Raw genomic sequence first — 16307 nt, 5'->3', positions numbered from 1 at the left:
ACTAGAGGGCATAGGTGGAATGATTTAAAAAGGATCTGAGAGGCAACTTCTTCTGAGTGGTCATCTGAGGGGTGGGATCCATACTGGAGAGACTGGGGCTCTCAAGTGGAGGAGGCTAGGAGCGGGTGCCATGGGCGGGTGATAGAGAAGGGACGTGTTCAGACAGGCTTGAGATGTGTCTATTTTAACGCAAGGAGTGTTGTGAACAAGGTGGATGAGCTTAGAGCTTGGATCAATACTTGGAGCTATGATGTGGTGGCCATTACAGAGACTTGGATGGCTCCGCAGCTGGAATGGTTGATTCAAGTGCCGGGTTTTAGATGTTTCAGGAAAGACAGGGAGGGAGGCAAGAGAGGTGGGGGAGCGGCACTGTTGATCAGAGATAGTGTCACTGCTGCGGAAAAGGTGGACGTTGTGGAGGGATTGTCTACGGAGTCTCTGTGGGTGGAGGTTAAGAACAGGAAGGGGTCGATAACGGTGCTGGGTGTTTTTATAGGCCGCCCAATAGTGACAGGGTTATTGAGGAGCAGATAGGGAAGCAGATCCTAGAAAGGTGTGAGAATAACAGAGTTGTTGTGATGGGGGATTTTAATTTCCCAAACATCAATTGGCATCTCCAGACAGTGAGGGGTTTAGATGGGGTGGAGTTTGTTATGTGTGTTCAGGAAGGGTTCTTGACACAGTATGTAGATAGACCTACAAGAGGAGAGGCTGTGCTTGATTTGATATTGGGTAATGAACCTGGTCAGGTATCAGGTCCCTCAGTGGGTGAACATTTTGGTGATAGTCATCATAATTCTATCTCCTTTACGTTAGCACTAGAGAGGGATAGGAACAGACAGGCTAGAAAGGTGTTTACTTGGAGTAAAGGGAATTATGAGGCTCTCAGGCAGGAAATTGGAAGATTAAATTGGGAACATGTCTGGGAAAAGTACAGAAGATATGTGGCAAATATTCATGGGATATTTGTGTAGAGCTCTGAACAGACATGTTCCGATGAGACGGGAGTCATGATAGGATACAGGAACCATGGTGTACGAAGGCTATAATAAATCTAGTCAAAAGGAAAAGAAAAGCATACAAAAGGTACAGAGAGCTAGGTAATGTTAGAGATCTGGAGGAGTACAAGGCTAAAAGGAAGGAACTTAAGAAAGAGATTAGGAGAGCCGGAACGGGACATGAGAAGGCCTTAGCGGGCAGGGTCAAGGAAAACCCCAAGGCGTTCTACAAGTATGTGAAGAGTAAGAGGATGAAATGAGAAAGGATAGGGCCTATCAAGTGCAGCAGTGGGAAAGTGTGTATGGATCCGGAAGAAATAGCAGAGGCACTTAATGAATACTTTATGTCAGTATTCACCACGGAAAAATATCTGGGGGATTATAGTGGGGATTTGCAGTGGCCTGAAAAGCTTGCGCGTGTAGATATTAGAAAAGCAGTGGTGCTGAAACTTTTGGAAAGCCTCAAGTTAGATAAGGCTTCGGGACCGGATGAGATGTACCCCAGGTTGCTGTGGGAGGCAAAGGAGGAGATTGCGGAACCTCTGACGATGATCTTTGTGTCGTCCATGGAGACGGGAGAGGTTCCGGAAGATTGGAGGGTTGCGGATGTTGTTCCCTTATTCAAGAAGGGGAGTAGGGATAGCCCAGGAAATTATAGACCAGTGAGTCTTACCTCAGTGGTTGGTAAGCTGATGGAAAAGATCCTAAGAGGCAGGATTTATGAACATTTGGAGAGGTATAATATGATTAGGAATAGTCAGCATAGCTTTGTTAAGGGCAGGTCCTGCCTTACGAGCCTGATTGAATTTTTTGAGGATGTGACTAAACACATCGATGAAGGGAGAGCAGTAGATGTAGTGTATATGGATTTCAGCAAGGCGTTTGATAAGGTACCCCATGCGAGGCTTATGGAGAAAGTGAAGAGACATGGGATCCAAGGGGACATTGCAGTGTGGATCCAGAACTGGCTGGCCCACAGAAGGCAGAGTGGTTTGTGAGGGGTCGTATTCTGAGTGGAGGTCGGTGACCAGTGGTGTACCTCAGGGATCTGTACTGGGACCCTTACTATTTGTGATTTTTATAAATGACCTGGATGAGGAAGTGGAAGGGTGGGTTAGTAAGTTTGCAGATGACACGAAGGTTGGGGGTGTTGTGGATAGTTTGGAGGGCTGTCAGAGGTTACAGAGGGATATAGGTAGGATGCAGAGTTGGGCTGAGAAGTGGCAGATGCAGTTCAACCCAGATAAGTGTGAAGTGGTTCATTTTGGTAGGTCAAATATGTTGGCGGAATATAGTCTTAATGGTAGGACTCCTGGCAGTGTGGAGGATCAGAGGGATCTTGGGGTCCGAGTCCATAGGACGCTCAAAGCGGCTGCACAGGTTGACTCTGTGGTTAAGAAGGCATATGGTGTATTGTCCTTCATCAATCGGGGAATTGAATTTAGGAGCCAGGAGGTATTGTTGCAGCTATATAGGTCCCTGGTCAGACCCCACTTGGAGTACTGTGCTCAGTTCTGGTCACCTCACTACAGGAAAGATGTGGAAGCCATAGAGAGGGTGCAGAGGAGATTTACAAGGATGCTGCCTGGGATGCGGAGCATGCCATATGAAAGCAGGTTGAGGGAACTCTGCCTTTTCTCCTTGGAGAGATGGAGGATGAGGGAGGACCTGATAGAGGTGTATAAGATGATGAGAGGTATTAATCGGGTAGATAGTCAGAGGCTTTTCCTCAGGGCTGAAGTGGTGGCCACAAGAGGACATAGGTTTAAGGTGCTGGGGAGTAGATATAGAGATGTCAGGGGTAAGTTTTTTACTCAGAGAGTGGTGAGTGCAGGGAATGGGCTGCCGGAAACAGTGGTGGAGGCGGATACAATAGGGTCTTTCAAGAGACTGTTGGATAGGTACATAGAGCTGAGTAAAATAGAGAGCTATGGGTAAGCCTAGTAATTTCTAGGGTAGGGATATGTTCGGCACAGCTTTGTGGGCCGAAGGGCCTGAATTGTGCTGTAATTGTTCTATGTTCTACATGAAACGAGCTGCCAGAGGAAGTGGTTGAGGCAGGTACAATTACATTTAAAAGACAGGTGGACAGGAACAGAACATAGAACAGGTACAGTATGGGAATGGGAAAGGTTTAAGAGGGTGGTGGGCCAAACGTGGGCAAATGGGACTAGCTTAGATGGGAATCTTGGTCAGCATGGACGTTGGGCTGAAGGGCCTGTTTCCTTGCTGTATGACTGTGACTAAGACTTTGAGATACCAAAGTCACCAAAAACCTCTAGGATGGGCAGCGAGTCCTTGCGTGTCCTGTCTTTGAGTATGGCAGGAAAGACTGGCCAACCACTGCGTGCCCTGCCAAACCAGATAATGATCGCCAACCGTTGACAGGCATGGCATTCCACACCTTGATCTCCCAACTAAATGGAGAGACAAACAGTAGGCACGCTGCAAGCACAGTGGGGGGATGGGTCAGTGAGCTCATGCAAGAGGGGCAGACTGCTAACAGATTCCTCGAGCACATCAACATCTGACACCGCTGCTGTTTTTAGGATGCAGAAAGGCTCAGGATACCGATGGCTGTGACCTGTTGTTTCTCCTTGCTCGGGGCAGCAGAGGACGCTGACTGCCTTTGACAGGGGAATTGAAACAGAGCAGACCGTCTAGGAATAGATCCTCCATACTCCCAACTCCCCCTCAGATCCCCTCCGAACCTCTCACGTTCAACCTGTGCCCTCTCGTCTTAGACACCCATAATTAAAAGTCTCCTCTACACGCTTTCCAATCACATCCTTCCCACAGGGTGGTGTGTTGTCCCAAGGATGTAGCTGGGGTGTGTGTAGGTTCCCAGCCTCCTGTCTCCACCTGCTGGAGGGTTCCTGTAGCAATCGGACGGCTGCAGGGCTCTCAGGTGCAGTGCTGATGCTGGGGTTAAACTGCCAGACCACCGGTGCAGGGAGCAGAGTTCAATCCAACTATGGCAGCTGTGGGTTTCCGTTTCAAACGGTAGTCATTGGTGGGGTTGTCAGAAAGCGCCCCTTGTTCACTCGGTTCTTCAGGGAAGGAAACTTGTCTATTCCTTTGTGACTCCAGACCCAGGATACATTTGGCTGTCCAGGAGTTGGAGAGTCATACAGCGCAAAACAGGCCCTTTGGCCCAACTCGTCCATGCCAACCAAGATGCCCATGCAAGCTAGTCCCATTTGCCTGCATTTGGCCCATATCCCTCTAAACCTGTCCAATTGTCTTTTCAGTGTTGTTAATGTACCTGCCTCGACTACTTCCCCTGGCAGCTCAAGCAAAAGGTTGCCCCTCAATTCCTATTAAATCTCTCCCCTCTCATCTTAAACCCATGCCCTCTAGTTTTTGATTCCCCAACCCTGGGAAAAAGGCCGAGTGCATTCAGCCTCCCTATGCCCCTCATGATCTTGTGCACCTCTATAAAATCACTTCTGTCTCTTACGCTCTAAGGAATAAAGTCCTACCCTGTCCAACCTCTCCACATAACTCGGACTCTTGAGACCTGACAGCAGCATCCCTGTAAATCTCTTCTACACTCTTTCCAGTTTAATAACGTCTTCCCTGTAGCAGGGCGACCAAAATTGAACACAATACTCCAAGTGCGGCCTCACACATCTTGTTCAACTGCAACGCAACGTCCCAACTTCCATACATGATGCCCTGCAAAAGCCGTCTTCACCACCCTGTGACTCCACTTTCAGGGAAGCAGTTACCTGAACTCCAAGGTCCCCCTGTTCTACAATGTTCCCCAGGGCCCTACTATTCACTGTGATAGTGGTTCTGGCCCAGTGAAAGATTAACAATAAATGCTGGCCCAGGGCCTGAAATATAACTGAAGCAGTGGTGACACCTGTGGCACCCTGCTATTGCATCGTGGGCTGTGCGCTCCAGTTACACTGTGCTGCAGAGTGGTCTGAAGTCTCCTGCCGTCACCCCGTGCAGTGTGAGCACCTTGCTGCCTTTTGCAACCTCTGCAACCAAATGAAATATTTCCTCCTCCACCGCAGTTTCGCTTCGCTGGATGAAGCTCCCGCCTTTCCGTTCGGAGCGGAGAGATCAGTCCCCTCAGGTGCCGTACATGAGGTACGGCCACACTGCCGTGCTCGTCGATGATGCCATCTACGTCTGGGGCGGAAGGAACGACACTGAAGGAGCATGCAACGTGTTGTACGCGTTCGACATCCGTAAGTGCACTCCCGGGTATCTCCTTGTTCCAGCTCCCCCCGACCGGAGAGTGGGGAGGAGAGTATCCCTACTGAGGGAGCACCACTATGTTGATGGGGTGGCGTTGGGGTGGCTTGCTATCAGAGGAGTGGTTTGTTGGGTGGTCTGGTTATCGCTGATGAGGCCAATCTTTATTGCTGATCCCTAACTGCTCCTTGAGAAGATGACGGATCACTTCAGTCCTTCTGGTGAAGGTGCTCCCACACTGCTGTTGGGGAGGGAGTTCCAGGAGTTAAACCCAGTGACGCTGAAAGAGCAGCAATATATTTCCAAGTCCGGGTGGTGTGTCACTTTGAAGGGAACCCGCAGGTGGTGGTGTTTCCCTGCACCTGCTGCCCTTGACCTTCTTGGTGATAGAGGTGACAGGTCTGTTGGAGTGGCCCGGGTGAGTAACGGCAGTGTATTCTGTTGGCGGTACACACTGCAGATGCTGTGTGCCAGTGGTGGAGGGAGAGAGTGTTAAGAGTGATGGATGGGGTGCCATTTGAGTGTGCTGCTTTGTTCTGGATGGTGTTGGGCTTTTTAAAGGTTGTTGCAGCTGCACCTATCCAGGCAAGTGGAGAGTATTCCATTGCACCGCTCCTGTGCCTCACAGGGAAGGCTTTGGTAAGGCAGATGATATTAAACTGAAGCTCCTGCTGAAATCCTCCTCCCACGAAATGACTAGAACTAGAGTTGTGACCTGGGTAACACGTGTATTTTCAAATGAGGCAGCGTGGAGCAGGTAACCTACGGATTATCTCCGTGTGATCTCGCTGGACATCTTCGGGGGGGGGGGGGGGGGGGGCGAGGTTACAAAACACTTTTTATCTTGAAGCGTGATGGCCATTCTCATCTCGGGGAAACACACCAGCCTATCTCTGCTGCGCACGATCACTGTGACAGAGTAGATAAGGGCCAAGTTATCTGGAGAAACAAAGGACTGCAGATGCTGGAATCTAGATGAAACACGATGATGCCGGAGGAACTCAGCAGGCCAGGCAGCATCTGTGGAGAAAAGCAGGCGGTCAACGTTTGGGCTCAGGACCCTTCTTCAGGACTGAAGATGGGAAAAGGGGAAGCCCAGTATATAGGAGGGGAAAGCAGAGCAGTGATGGGTGGACAACAGAGGGGAGGTGGGGTGAGCACAGGGTGGTGATAGGTGTGGGGGAGGAGGGGAGAGCCCCCCCCTCCCCCCACAACCACGCCTCTTCTTTTCTTCCCTTTCCTAGCCCCTCTTTTTTTTCTAACCCTTTTTCCCTCCTTACCTTTGACCCATCCCCTGGTGGATCAGCCCTCCCACCACCCTGTGCCCACCCCGCCTCCCCTCTTTAGTCCACCTATCACTGCTCTGCTTTCCCCTCCTCTACATTGGGCTTCCCCTTTTCCTATCTTCAGTCCTGAAGAAGGGTCCTGACCCCAAACGTTGACCACCTGCTTTTCTCCACAGACGCTGCCTGGCCTGCTGAGTTCCTCTGGCATCATCGTGTTTTTCAGCCAAGTTATCTGTTTTTGACACAAAAAACAGAACGCTGGAAGAACTCATTGGTCAAACAGAATCTGTGGAGCAGAGGGTGGGAGTTAATCGTTGCAGATCGGGCCCCTGCATCAGGAGAGGGGTGAGGAAAGACTGCCGGTATATCGCAGTACACAGGGGATGTGGAGCAGAGGCTGGTTGCTGATGGATGGGAAGGGAATGATGGGCAGAAGGAGCCAGGTGGAGGGACGGGGAGGGGAGAAGGAAATGCGGTGGACGGGTGTGTGGGAGGAGAACACTGGGGTGTGGGTTACCTGAAACTGGGAAATTCACTGTTCACACCATTCTGTTCCCCAGCAGAATGAGATGTTGTTCTTCCAATTAGCATTTGGCCTCTCCCTAGCAATGGAGAAGGCAGAGGACAGACAGGTCAGCGTGGGAAGGAGAGGTAAATGGAACCAGAAGCTGTAGATGGTCATTGAGGACAGAGTGCGGGCGCTGCATGAAATGGTCGCCTGGTCTACACTTGGTCCGCCAATGTAGAGGCCACACAGCGAGCACCGGTCGTGGTAGATCAGGTTGGAGGAGGTGCAGGTGAACCTCTGCCTCACCTGGAAGGGCTGTTTGGGTCCCTGGATGGCAGTGGAAGTGAAGGGACGGGTGTTACACCTCTGACGGATGCAGGGAAACATGCTGGGGACGGGGAGGGATGAGCAGACCGGGGAGTCACAGAGAGAGGTCCCTGCAGAAAGCAGGAAAGGGAAGAGAGGGGAAGACGTGACTGGTGGTGGGGTCGGGTTGTAGCTGGCGGAAATAGCGGAAGAGGATGCGTTGGATGCGGAGGCTGGTGGGCTGAAGGCTGAGGACCCAGGGAATTCTGCGGCTCTTCTGTCTGGGAGAGCAGGGGTGGAGGAGGCTGGGGATGATGATGGCCAGGAGGTTGGCAAGGTTCTGGTGCCGTGCCATCCTTTCTAAACAATGCCCTCCTGACAGTGCTGCACTCCCTCCATACCATCTTAGCCTGCCAGCCTCGATCATGGGCAGATGTTGCCGAACAGAGGGACTGATCCCACCAGCAACCATCTCCTGAGGATTTCATTGGCTGAGAGTAGTGTGGGGTGTGCTTTGTAGGTGCTGTTCTTGTGAGGTGGGGGTGTGAGCTTCATGCAACTTGTGTGGGGGGAGATGTCCTTGGCTGCTAACACGTCTCTCGCTTGCAGACTCTCACAGCTGGTCCACCCCAAAGGTTCACGGCCCGATTCCTGGCGCTCGGGACGGGCACTCTGCCTGCGCTCTGGGCAAGTCCATGTTCATCTTCGGAGGCTACGAGCAGCTGGTAAGGATGGCCGTGATAGGAACGTCTGTTGGGCTTGTGCCAATTCCTGGAAGGAGCTGACCAATCACCCATTCCTCGTCCTTTGCCCTGCATCCCTAGGGTTGAGTGTGATTCCAGCACTGTCGGGCAGTACCCTGTACTGTTCGCTCACATTGCCTCAGGGCGTCAAGCTTTCAGTCGCCAGGGACACTATTTATTGAAGCCTCTTATTAAGATTCAGATTAGTTTATTGTCATATTCTCCAGGGTGCAATGAAATTCCTTGTGTAAAGTTCACATAGTAAACAGTATATATTGTAATAATAAATACAGTGAGTGCAAATCAACAGAATGGTGCAGACTGTAGTGCAGTCTGAGGTAGGGCAAAAAAATGCTAAAGTGACAATAACAGAATAACCAAGAGAGGTAGAATTAAGAGTTGAAGAATGTGGCAGCACCACCAGGAAGGGGATGTGAGAGAGGTGATTGGTTCAGAAGTCTGATCACATTGGGGAAGAACTTGTTCCTGAGTCTGCACATTCAAGCTCCTGTATCTTCTCTGACATGGTAGAAGAGAGAAGGGAATGGCCAGGGTGGCAGGCTTCCTTGACAATACTACTAGCCTTCCTGAAGCATCGTGCCGTGACAATCTCCCTTTCATCCTCTCTGCTCCATGGGGAAACTATCGTCTCTCTGCAGTTGTGTGAACCTCCTTGGCGCCCTCATCCCAGACCCTGCTTCCTGACGCCTGGGGGCCCGAGATTTTGGACACGCTGCTCCCGCTGGTATTAACTCTGGAAGAATGCATCTTCCTAGGTTCTGTTTCCCAGCCCAGGGCCCCAAATGCATCCTTTTGTTAAAATGGCTTTGTGTCAGCTCAAAGATGTTGAAAATATGAACTAGGAACCAGAGCGACTGTGCAGGTCAGGTAGTGTCTGTGGAGAGCGAAATCGAGCTGGTGTTGCAGGGTCAACGCAGCCTTGCATCAGCCACCTTCAGGTGTCTATTTGCACCTACATTGAGGGACTGTAATAAATGCACATTGCTACCCACTGGGTCAGTCCTGGGGATCTAAGGCTCATGGTCATGGTTTGGGGATCATCCCAGTCCTTTTGCTCATAGAATTGAGACTGTAATATGTATGTCAGTCAACGTAGCCCAGAGCACGTGACCCTGCCACAACCTTGCCTCGGGAAACTCCCAGGGGCTGATAGTGGTGCCTGTCACTGAAGGCAGCTGACACTCCTGCTAAATCGTTTTGTATCACATTCTCAAAGCAGCTTGCATCACCCAATTGTCTTAACTTTAACAGATGATACAGCAGATAGAGCCACTGCCTCATGGCCCCAGGGTAGTGGAATCAGGTACAATCACAATGTTTAAGCAGCATTTAGACAGGCACTTAAATAGGCAAGGTTTAAATTATTTATTATTGCCACATGTACCAAGGTTCAGTGAAAAACTTTGTTTTGCATGCCATCCATACAGATTATTTCATTACACAGTGCACTAAGGTAGTACAAGGGAAAACAATAACAGAATGCAGAATGAAGTGTTACGGTTACAGAGAAAGTGCGGTGTAAGGCCATAACAAGGTAGATTGTGAGGTCAAGAGTCCATCTTATTGTACTAGGGGACCGTTCAATAGTCTTATAACAGAAGGGTAGAAGCTGTCCCTGAGCCTGGTGGTACGTGCTTTCAGGCTTTTTTATCTTCTGCCTGATGGGAGAGGAGGGAGAAGAGAGAATGTCTGAAGTGGGAGGGGTCTTTGATTATGTTGGTTGCTCTACTGAGGTAGTGAGAAGTGTAGACAGACATAAAAGGATAAGGTGAGGCATTAGAAGGATACAGTCCTAATGATGGTAAATGGGATTAGTATAGCTGGGCAAAGAGGTTGGCATGGACACGGTGGGCTGAAGGGCCTGTTTCTGTGCTGTACAACTCTGTGACCCAAAGGATCTACATCAGGTCATGTCTGACCCAGAGAAGAGATGCCCAACCTAATCATCCCTCGATCACCTCTCCCCTCTGGTCTCCTTCCAGATCTTGGCTCTATTCTCACCAGTGTCTCTATATTTCTTTGTAACATGGAGGTCAGAGTTCTGTATAAAGACGGATGTAGAAATGTCTTCTGTCCACGCTCGGTGCCTGACCCGTGCTATGTGTCTGTGCAGGCTGACTGCTTTTCCAATGATATCCACCGTCTCGATACCGTGACAATGACGTGGACCCTGGTGAATGCAAAGGTGAGTTACCAGCATCCCCACCCACAAGTCCAGGAGAATGTTCACCCCAGCGGTATGTGCATTGACCTTCCCCCAGCGACTTTTTCTAACCACCATCTCTACATTGGGAGGTAAAAGTCCCACATTATCTGTGCTGTGTTTTGCAACGCTGGTTAACGGAGCGGCTGGATCAGAGTTCCAGACCAACTGTGAACTCTCAAATTGGGTTAGCAGTTTGGAATCTGGAACAAGAGCCAATCCGAGTCGTTGAAACAAAAAAAAACCTACTAGGAATCTGAAAATGAAACGGGGAACTATCGGAGGCACCCAGCTGGTCAGGCAGCAGTGGGTCAGTGAACTCTTCAGGGGAGGAGACCCACCGTCCTCACTGTGTGACTCCAGACCACCCTGTGTGGTTCAGGGGTGGAGCAGCCATTCATTGCTGCGACATCCCCAGCAGGACTGCAGCAGTTCGAGGAGGCACCCCACCACCCCGTTCTCAAGGGAAAAGGCAGCAAACTCTAGCCTTGCCTGCAATACTCGGGTCAATATTCAGTAAAAGTGGGGCAGGATTACCCTACTTCTCGCCCCCCCCCCCCCCCCCCCCCCCCCCCCCCCCCCCCCCCCCCCCCCCCCCCCCACGGGTGTCAGCCCAGCTGCAGAGAGCTCAACACATCCAGACCGACCCTCCAGCCCTGCAGCATCAGAGGGACAGTGCCAAGGGTGGGCAGCATTGCCACCCCTGCTCTCTCAGATTGTAACTGGTGCCGAGACCAAGGCCCGCCTGTATGGCTTCTCTTGCCATGGCCTATCCCTGTTACTCTTTCCACTGCTTCCTGACCTGTTGAGTGGTTCCAGCATTTTCTGATTCAATTGGAAAATAACAGGATTGGGCAGAATCAGCTTGGAATTGGACAAATGTTTGACAAACCTGCCTGGAGTTTTGAGTCAGTAACAGGGAGCCAGGGGATGTGGTATATTTGAACTTTACGAATGCTTCAATAAGGTTCCACGTAAGAGATTCAAGGGGCGTTTAGACAGATGCACGAACAGGCAGAGAATGGAGGGATATGGATCATATGCAGGCAGGATTAATTTGGACTGGCATCACGGTCGGCACAGACACTGTGGATAGAAGGGCCTGTTCCTGTGCTGGACACGTTCTATGTTCTAAGCTTGTGGATAATATAGAGCTGGTTGGCAGTGTGAGGTGAGAAGAGCACGCAGAGAGGATTTGGATAGGTGAAGCGAATGGGCGACAACGTGACAAATATGAATCATGAACTGTTCCACTTTGCTGGAAATAAATAAGAGTATTTTTTTTAAATGTAGAGAGACAGAAGGATGGTTGTTGCTGAGAGGGACTTGGGTGTCCTTGTAGGCCAATCACTGAAAGTTAATGTGCAGGTACAGCAAGTAATTACCAAGGCAAATAGTACGTTGGCCTTTGTAAAGACATCTTACTGTAATTATACAGGGCCCTGGTGAGACCGTGGTCAGGTCTGGTGTCCGGGGAGGGTGTACATGTGATGCAAGGAATGCACCCAGATTGATGGGAGATTAATCAGCATGAGCCTATAACTTCTGGAGTTTAGGAGGATGAAAGATGATCTCACTGAAGTATCCTCAGTCCCTGCAGGGTTGAGGGAGGGAGCCTGCAGTGCTGAGAAATTCCTTCACCCAGAAAGTATTGAGTCTTTGGAATTGTTGGCTATTGGGGGAATCATGGAGCACGGGGTTCGTGCAGGAGAGCAGTGCTGAGGTAAAAGATGAGTCGTGGCCTTAATGACTGGCTGGCTCGTGAGGTGGGACTGCTACAGCGGCCTGCCTCAGCCATCACAGGTGTGCTGGAGCAGCCCAGACCCTCCAGAAATGGTCAGCGCACCCAGGCAGCTATTTATACCAGGATTCGCTGCTAATTATAACAGCACAGCAGCAGGGAGCGACGGCCAGGGCTGCACGGGGTGGGATAAGGCTGGAAGCGGTGTGATGGGGTCACTGGACAGGCAGGGAAGGAGGGGATTGTGCAGGATCCCAGTCGGAGGTTCTGTACCAACAGAACAGGGCTACGGGCTGACAATAGGAGCAGGAGTAGGCCACTCGGCCCCTCAAACCTGTCCTACCAGTCAATGTGATCTGTGCTGACCTCAACTGCTCTTCTGTCCCAGTTCCCCAGACCCCTCAATTCCTCGATCTTTCTCCACCTTAAATATTTCCAATGATCCAGCCACCACCATCCCTGGGGGCAGGGAATTCCAGAGGTTCACTGCCCTCAGTTTTAAATGACTGGCCCCTTATTTTGTCGCAACGATGCCTGCAAAATAATCCTCTTAATAAATCCCTTAACCTTCTGGATGAAGGGTCTCAGCCTGACTGTCCATTTCCCTCCACAGATGCTGCCCGACCAGCTGAGTTCCTCCAGCATCTTGTCTGAAGCCCCTTTAATTTGATGGCCCGGCTCCTGGACACCTCTTCACCCTGACTGAAAGCAGGAGCTGGGCAGTGTTCCTCCAGCACACATGCTCTCTGTCGCTCTGTCATCATAACACCGAATCAGACCAATTCGTCCTACCTCGCCATGCCAACCACAATGCCTATCAACGCACTAATCCCATCTGACTCCATTAGGCCCGTATCCCTCTGTGCGTTTCCTATCTAAGCTCCTGTCCAAATGCCTGTCAAATGTTATACATTTGACTATCTGCCCTATCTGTGCCCCTCATAATTTTATCAACCTCCATAAGGTCACCCCTCACCCTCCTGTGTTCCAGTGAGAATTAACCCAGCCTTTCTAATCTCTCTCCTTACAAGGAAAGCCCTCTGTTCCAGGCAACATCCTGGTGAATCTCTTCTGTACTCCTTCTTAATGTTACCACACCCTTCCTCTCGTGTGGCAGCCAGAACTGCACACAATGCTAAGTGCAGCTTTACCCATGTCTTCTACAGCTGCAACATGACGTCCCAACTGTTATGCTCAGCCTATGAAGGCAAGCATGCTGAATCCACCTGGACCTGAAACTCCCTCTGTACACCAACACTCCTGAGGTCCCTGCCATTTACTAAGTGTGTCCTGTTAGTATTTGACATCCTTGAATGCCTAGCCCTGCGCTTGTCTGGATTAAGTTCCATCTGCCACTGCTCTGCCCAACTTTCCAATTGATCTATGTCCCTCTGTATCCTTTCACCATCTACCAGTCCACCTACATTCTCATCCACTGTGCAGTACATCAAACAACAGAGGTCCCAGCAGCGATCCCTGCAGTACTCCACTGGTTACAGACCTCCTGTCAGAAAAATGCCCCTCAACCACTACCCCCTTTCTCCAGTTACAGAGCCAATTTTGGATCCAGTTTGCCAACACACCTTAGATCCCATGTACCCTAACCCTCCAGACCAGCCTACCACGCAAGACTTTTGTCAGAGGCTTCACTAAAGTCCTGGTAAACCACGTCTACTGCCCAGACTTCATCAATTTTCTTGGTATCCACCTCAAAAAAAACTGTCATATTTGTGAGATGTGATCTCCCCTGACAGAAGCATGTGGACTCCTAATCAATCCCTGCCTTTTCAAGTGAACATAAATCCTGTCCCTTGCAATGTTTTCCAATAATTTCCCTACTATTGATGCAAGGCTCACTGACCTGCAGTTTCCAGCTCTGTCCCTACTGCCCTTTTTGAATTAGTTATCCTCCAGCCTTCTGGTGCCTCACACCTGGCTACCAAAGATGCAAAAGTCTGTTAGAGTTCCAGCAATCTCCTCCCTTCCCATAGGATCCCAGGATGGATGCCATCAGGGCCCTGGTATCTCTGGCTTCTGTCTGTCACTCGGTCTCTGATCTCTGAACACAGCTTGTAGTTGAATTGTTACAACTGGGTCAGGCCTGATACCACAGAGCTTTGCACAGTGCCCTCCCTCACTGCCGATCACCCCTTCAACCATCACCTGTAGTACTGAGGAGTGCCACCAGATGGCAGTACTTTCCTGACAAACTCGATCTGTGCCGCGGGAGTGTGTGACGGGACGGTGCGGAGGGAGCTTCGCCCCGTGTCTGACCCCGGGAGTGTGTGACGGGACGGTGCGGAGGGAGCTTCACCCCGTGTCTGACCCCGGGGTGTGTGACGGGACGGTGCGGAGGGAGCTTCGCCCCGTGTCTGACCCCGGGGTGTGTGACGGCGGTGCGGAGGGAGCTTCGCCCCGTGTCTGACCCCGGGGTGTGTGACGGGACGGTGCGGAGGGAGCTTCGCCCCGTGTCTGACCCCGGGAGTGTGTGACGGGACGGTGCGGAGGGAGCTTCACCCCGTGTCTGACCCCGGGAGTGTGTGACGGGACGGTGCGGAGGGAGCTTCGCCCCGTGTCTGACCCCGGGAGTGTGTGACGGGACGGTGCGGAGGGAGCTTCGCCCCGTGTCTGACCCCGGGAGTGTGTGACGGGACGGTGCGGAGGGAGCTTCGCCCCGTGTCTGACCCCGGGAGTGTGTGACGGGACGGTGCGGAGGGAGCTTCGCCCCGTGTCTGACCCCGGGAGTGTGTGACGGGACGGTGCGGAGGGAGCTTCGCCCCGTGTCTGACCCCGGGAGTGTGTGACGGGACGGTGCGGAGGAGCTTCACCCCGTGTCTGACCCCGGGAGTGTGTGACGGGACGGTGCGGAGGGAGCTTCACCCCGTGTCTGACCCCGGGAGTGTGTGACGGGACGGTGCGGAGGGAGCTTCACCCCGTGTCTGACCCCGGGAGTGTGTGACGGGACGGTGCGGAGGGAGCTTCACCCCGTGTCTGACCCCGGGAGTGTGTGACGGGACGGTGCGGAGGGAGCTTCACCCCGTGTCTGACCCCGGGAGTGTGTGACGGGACGGTATAGAGCAGTATGATGTAATAAAATATATTGATGTGGGCACTGTTGTTGATGTAGCCTACGTGGACTTCGGTTGGGCCATTGACAAGGTGCCATCTGGGAGAATGGCCCAAACAGTTAGCACCAATGGGATCTGGGGCAAGGTGGCAAATTGGATCTGGAATTGAGACACAGGAGACTGCAGATACTGGAACCTGGAGCAAAAAACAAACTGCTGAAGGAACTCAGTGGGTCAGGCAGTATCTGTGGGGGTGGAGGGATGGTTGGTGCTTCGAACTGGGACCTCCATCAGGATGCTACACAAGTGGAGGTCCCAGCCTGAAACGTTGATGTCCCTCTGCAGGTGCTGTTGACCTGCTGAGCCCCTCCAGATGGTGTTTTGGAACAGTAAGGGTCCCACCGGTGGTACCACAGGGACTGGTGCTGGGACCCTTGCTGTTTGTTGTATGTTGACCATGTGGAGATCAGTGTGATTAGCCAGGGGTTGCCCAGAGCCTGGGGGATCTGTTCTCCTCACTCCTGGACTGCAGGTTGACAACTTCTGTCTGTCTCTTTCCCCTCTGCTCCCTCCCCCTCCATGGCCCCTACACCTCCTGACCTGCCCCCACTCCCCCTCCCCCCAGGGTAACCCGGCCAGGTGGAGAGACTTCCACTCGGCCACAGTGCTGGGCAGGGCAGGATGTATGTGTTTGGGGGCAGGGCCGACCGATTCGGGCCCTTCCACTCCAACAACGAGATCTACTGCAACCGCATCAAGGTGTTCGACACTGGAGACCAAACCACTGGCTCGACTCACCCACCACCCAGCTGCTGCCCGAAGGGCAGGCGCAGCCACTCGGCGTGTAAGTCTGTGTCCTGGGGTGGGCGGCGCTGAGGGAGGGTACCCACTGTGGGAGGGTGGTACTGAGGGAGGGTCCCACTGTGGGAGGGGTGTACTGAGGGAGGGTCCACTGTGGGGAGGGGTGGTACTGAGGGAGGGTCCCACTGTGGGAGGGGTGGCACTGAGGGAGGGTCCCCACTGTGGGAGGGGTGGCACTGAATGAGGTTGCCACTGTGGGAGGGGTGGCACTGAGGGGAGGGATCCTCACTGTGGGAGGGGTGGCACGAGGAGGGTCCCACTGTGGGAGGGGTGGCACTGAGGAGGTCCACATGTGGGGGCACGCTGAGGGACAGTCAGGGGGTGGCACTGTAGGGAGCTCCACACTGCGGGAGGGGCGGCACT

The 16307-nt window shown here is 52.2% G+C and overlaps 1 protein-coding gene across 1 annotated transcript in view; it reads left to right on the top strand.

Moving 5' to 3' along the window:
- klhdc3 (kelch domain containing 3) overlaps nt 1–16307 on the top strand; it is a 48647-nt gene that overhangs the window by 19599 nt on the left and 12741 nt on the right. The window contains 5 exon segments of the mRNA XM_052024765.1: nt 5024–5200; nt 7917–8032; nt 10185–10256; nt 15709–15756; nt 15759–15927. Coding sequence (XP_051880725.1) covers nt 5024–5200; nt 7917–8032; nt 10185–10256; nt 15709–15756; nt 15759–15927 — 582 coding nt within the window.

Source organism: Pristis pectinata, chromosome 10 (assembly GCF_009764475.1).
Source record: "Pristis pectinata isolate sPriPec2 chromosome 10, sPriPec2.1.pri, whole genome shotgun sequence".
NCBI lineage: Eukaryota > Metazoa > Chordata > Chondrichthyes > Rhinopristiformes > Pristidae > Pristis > Pristis pectinata.
This window is presented reverse-complemented; position numbering and strand designations above follow the sequence as displayed.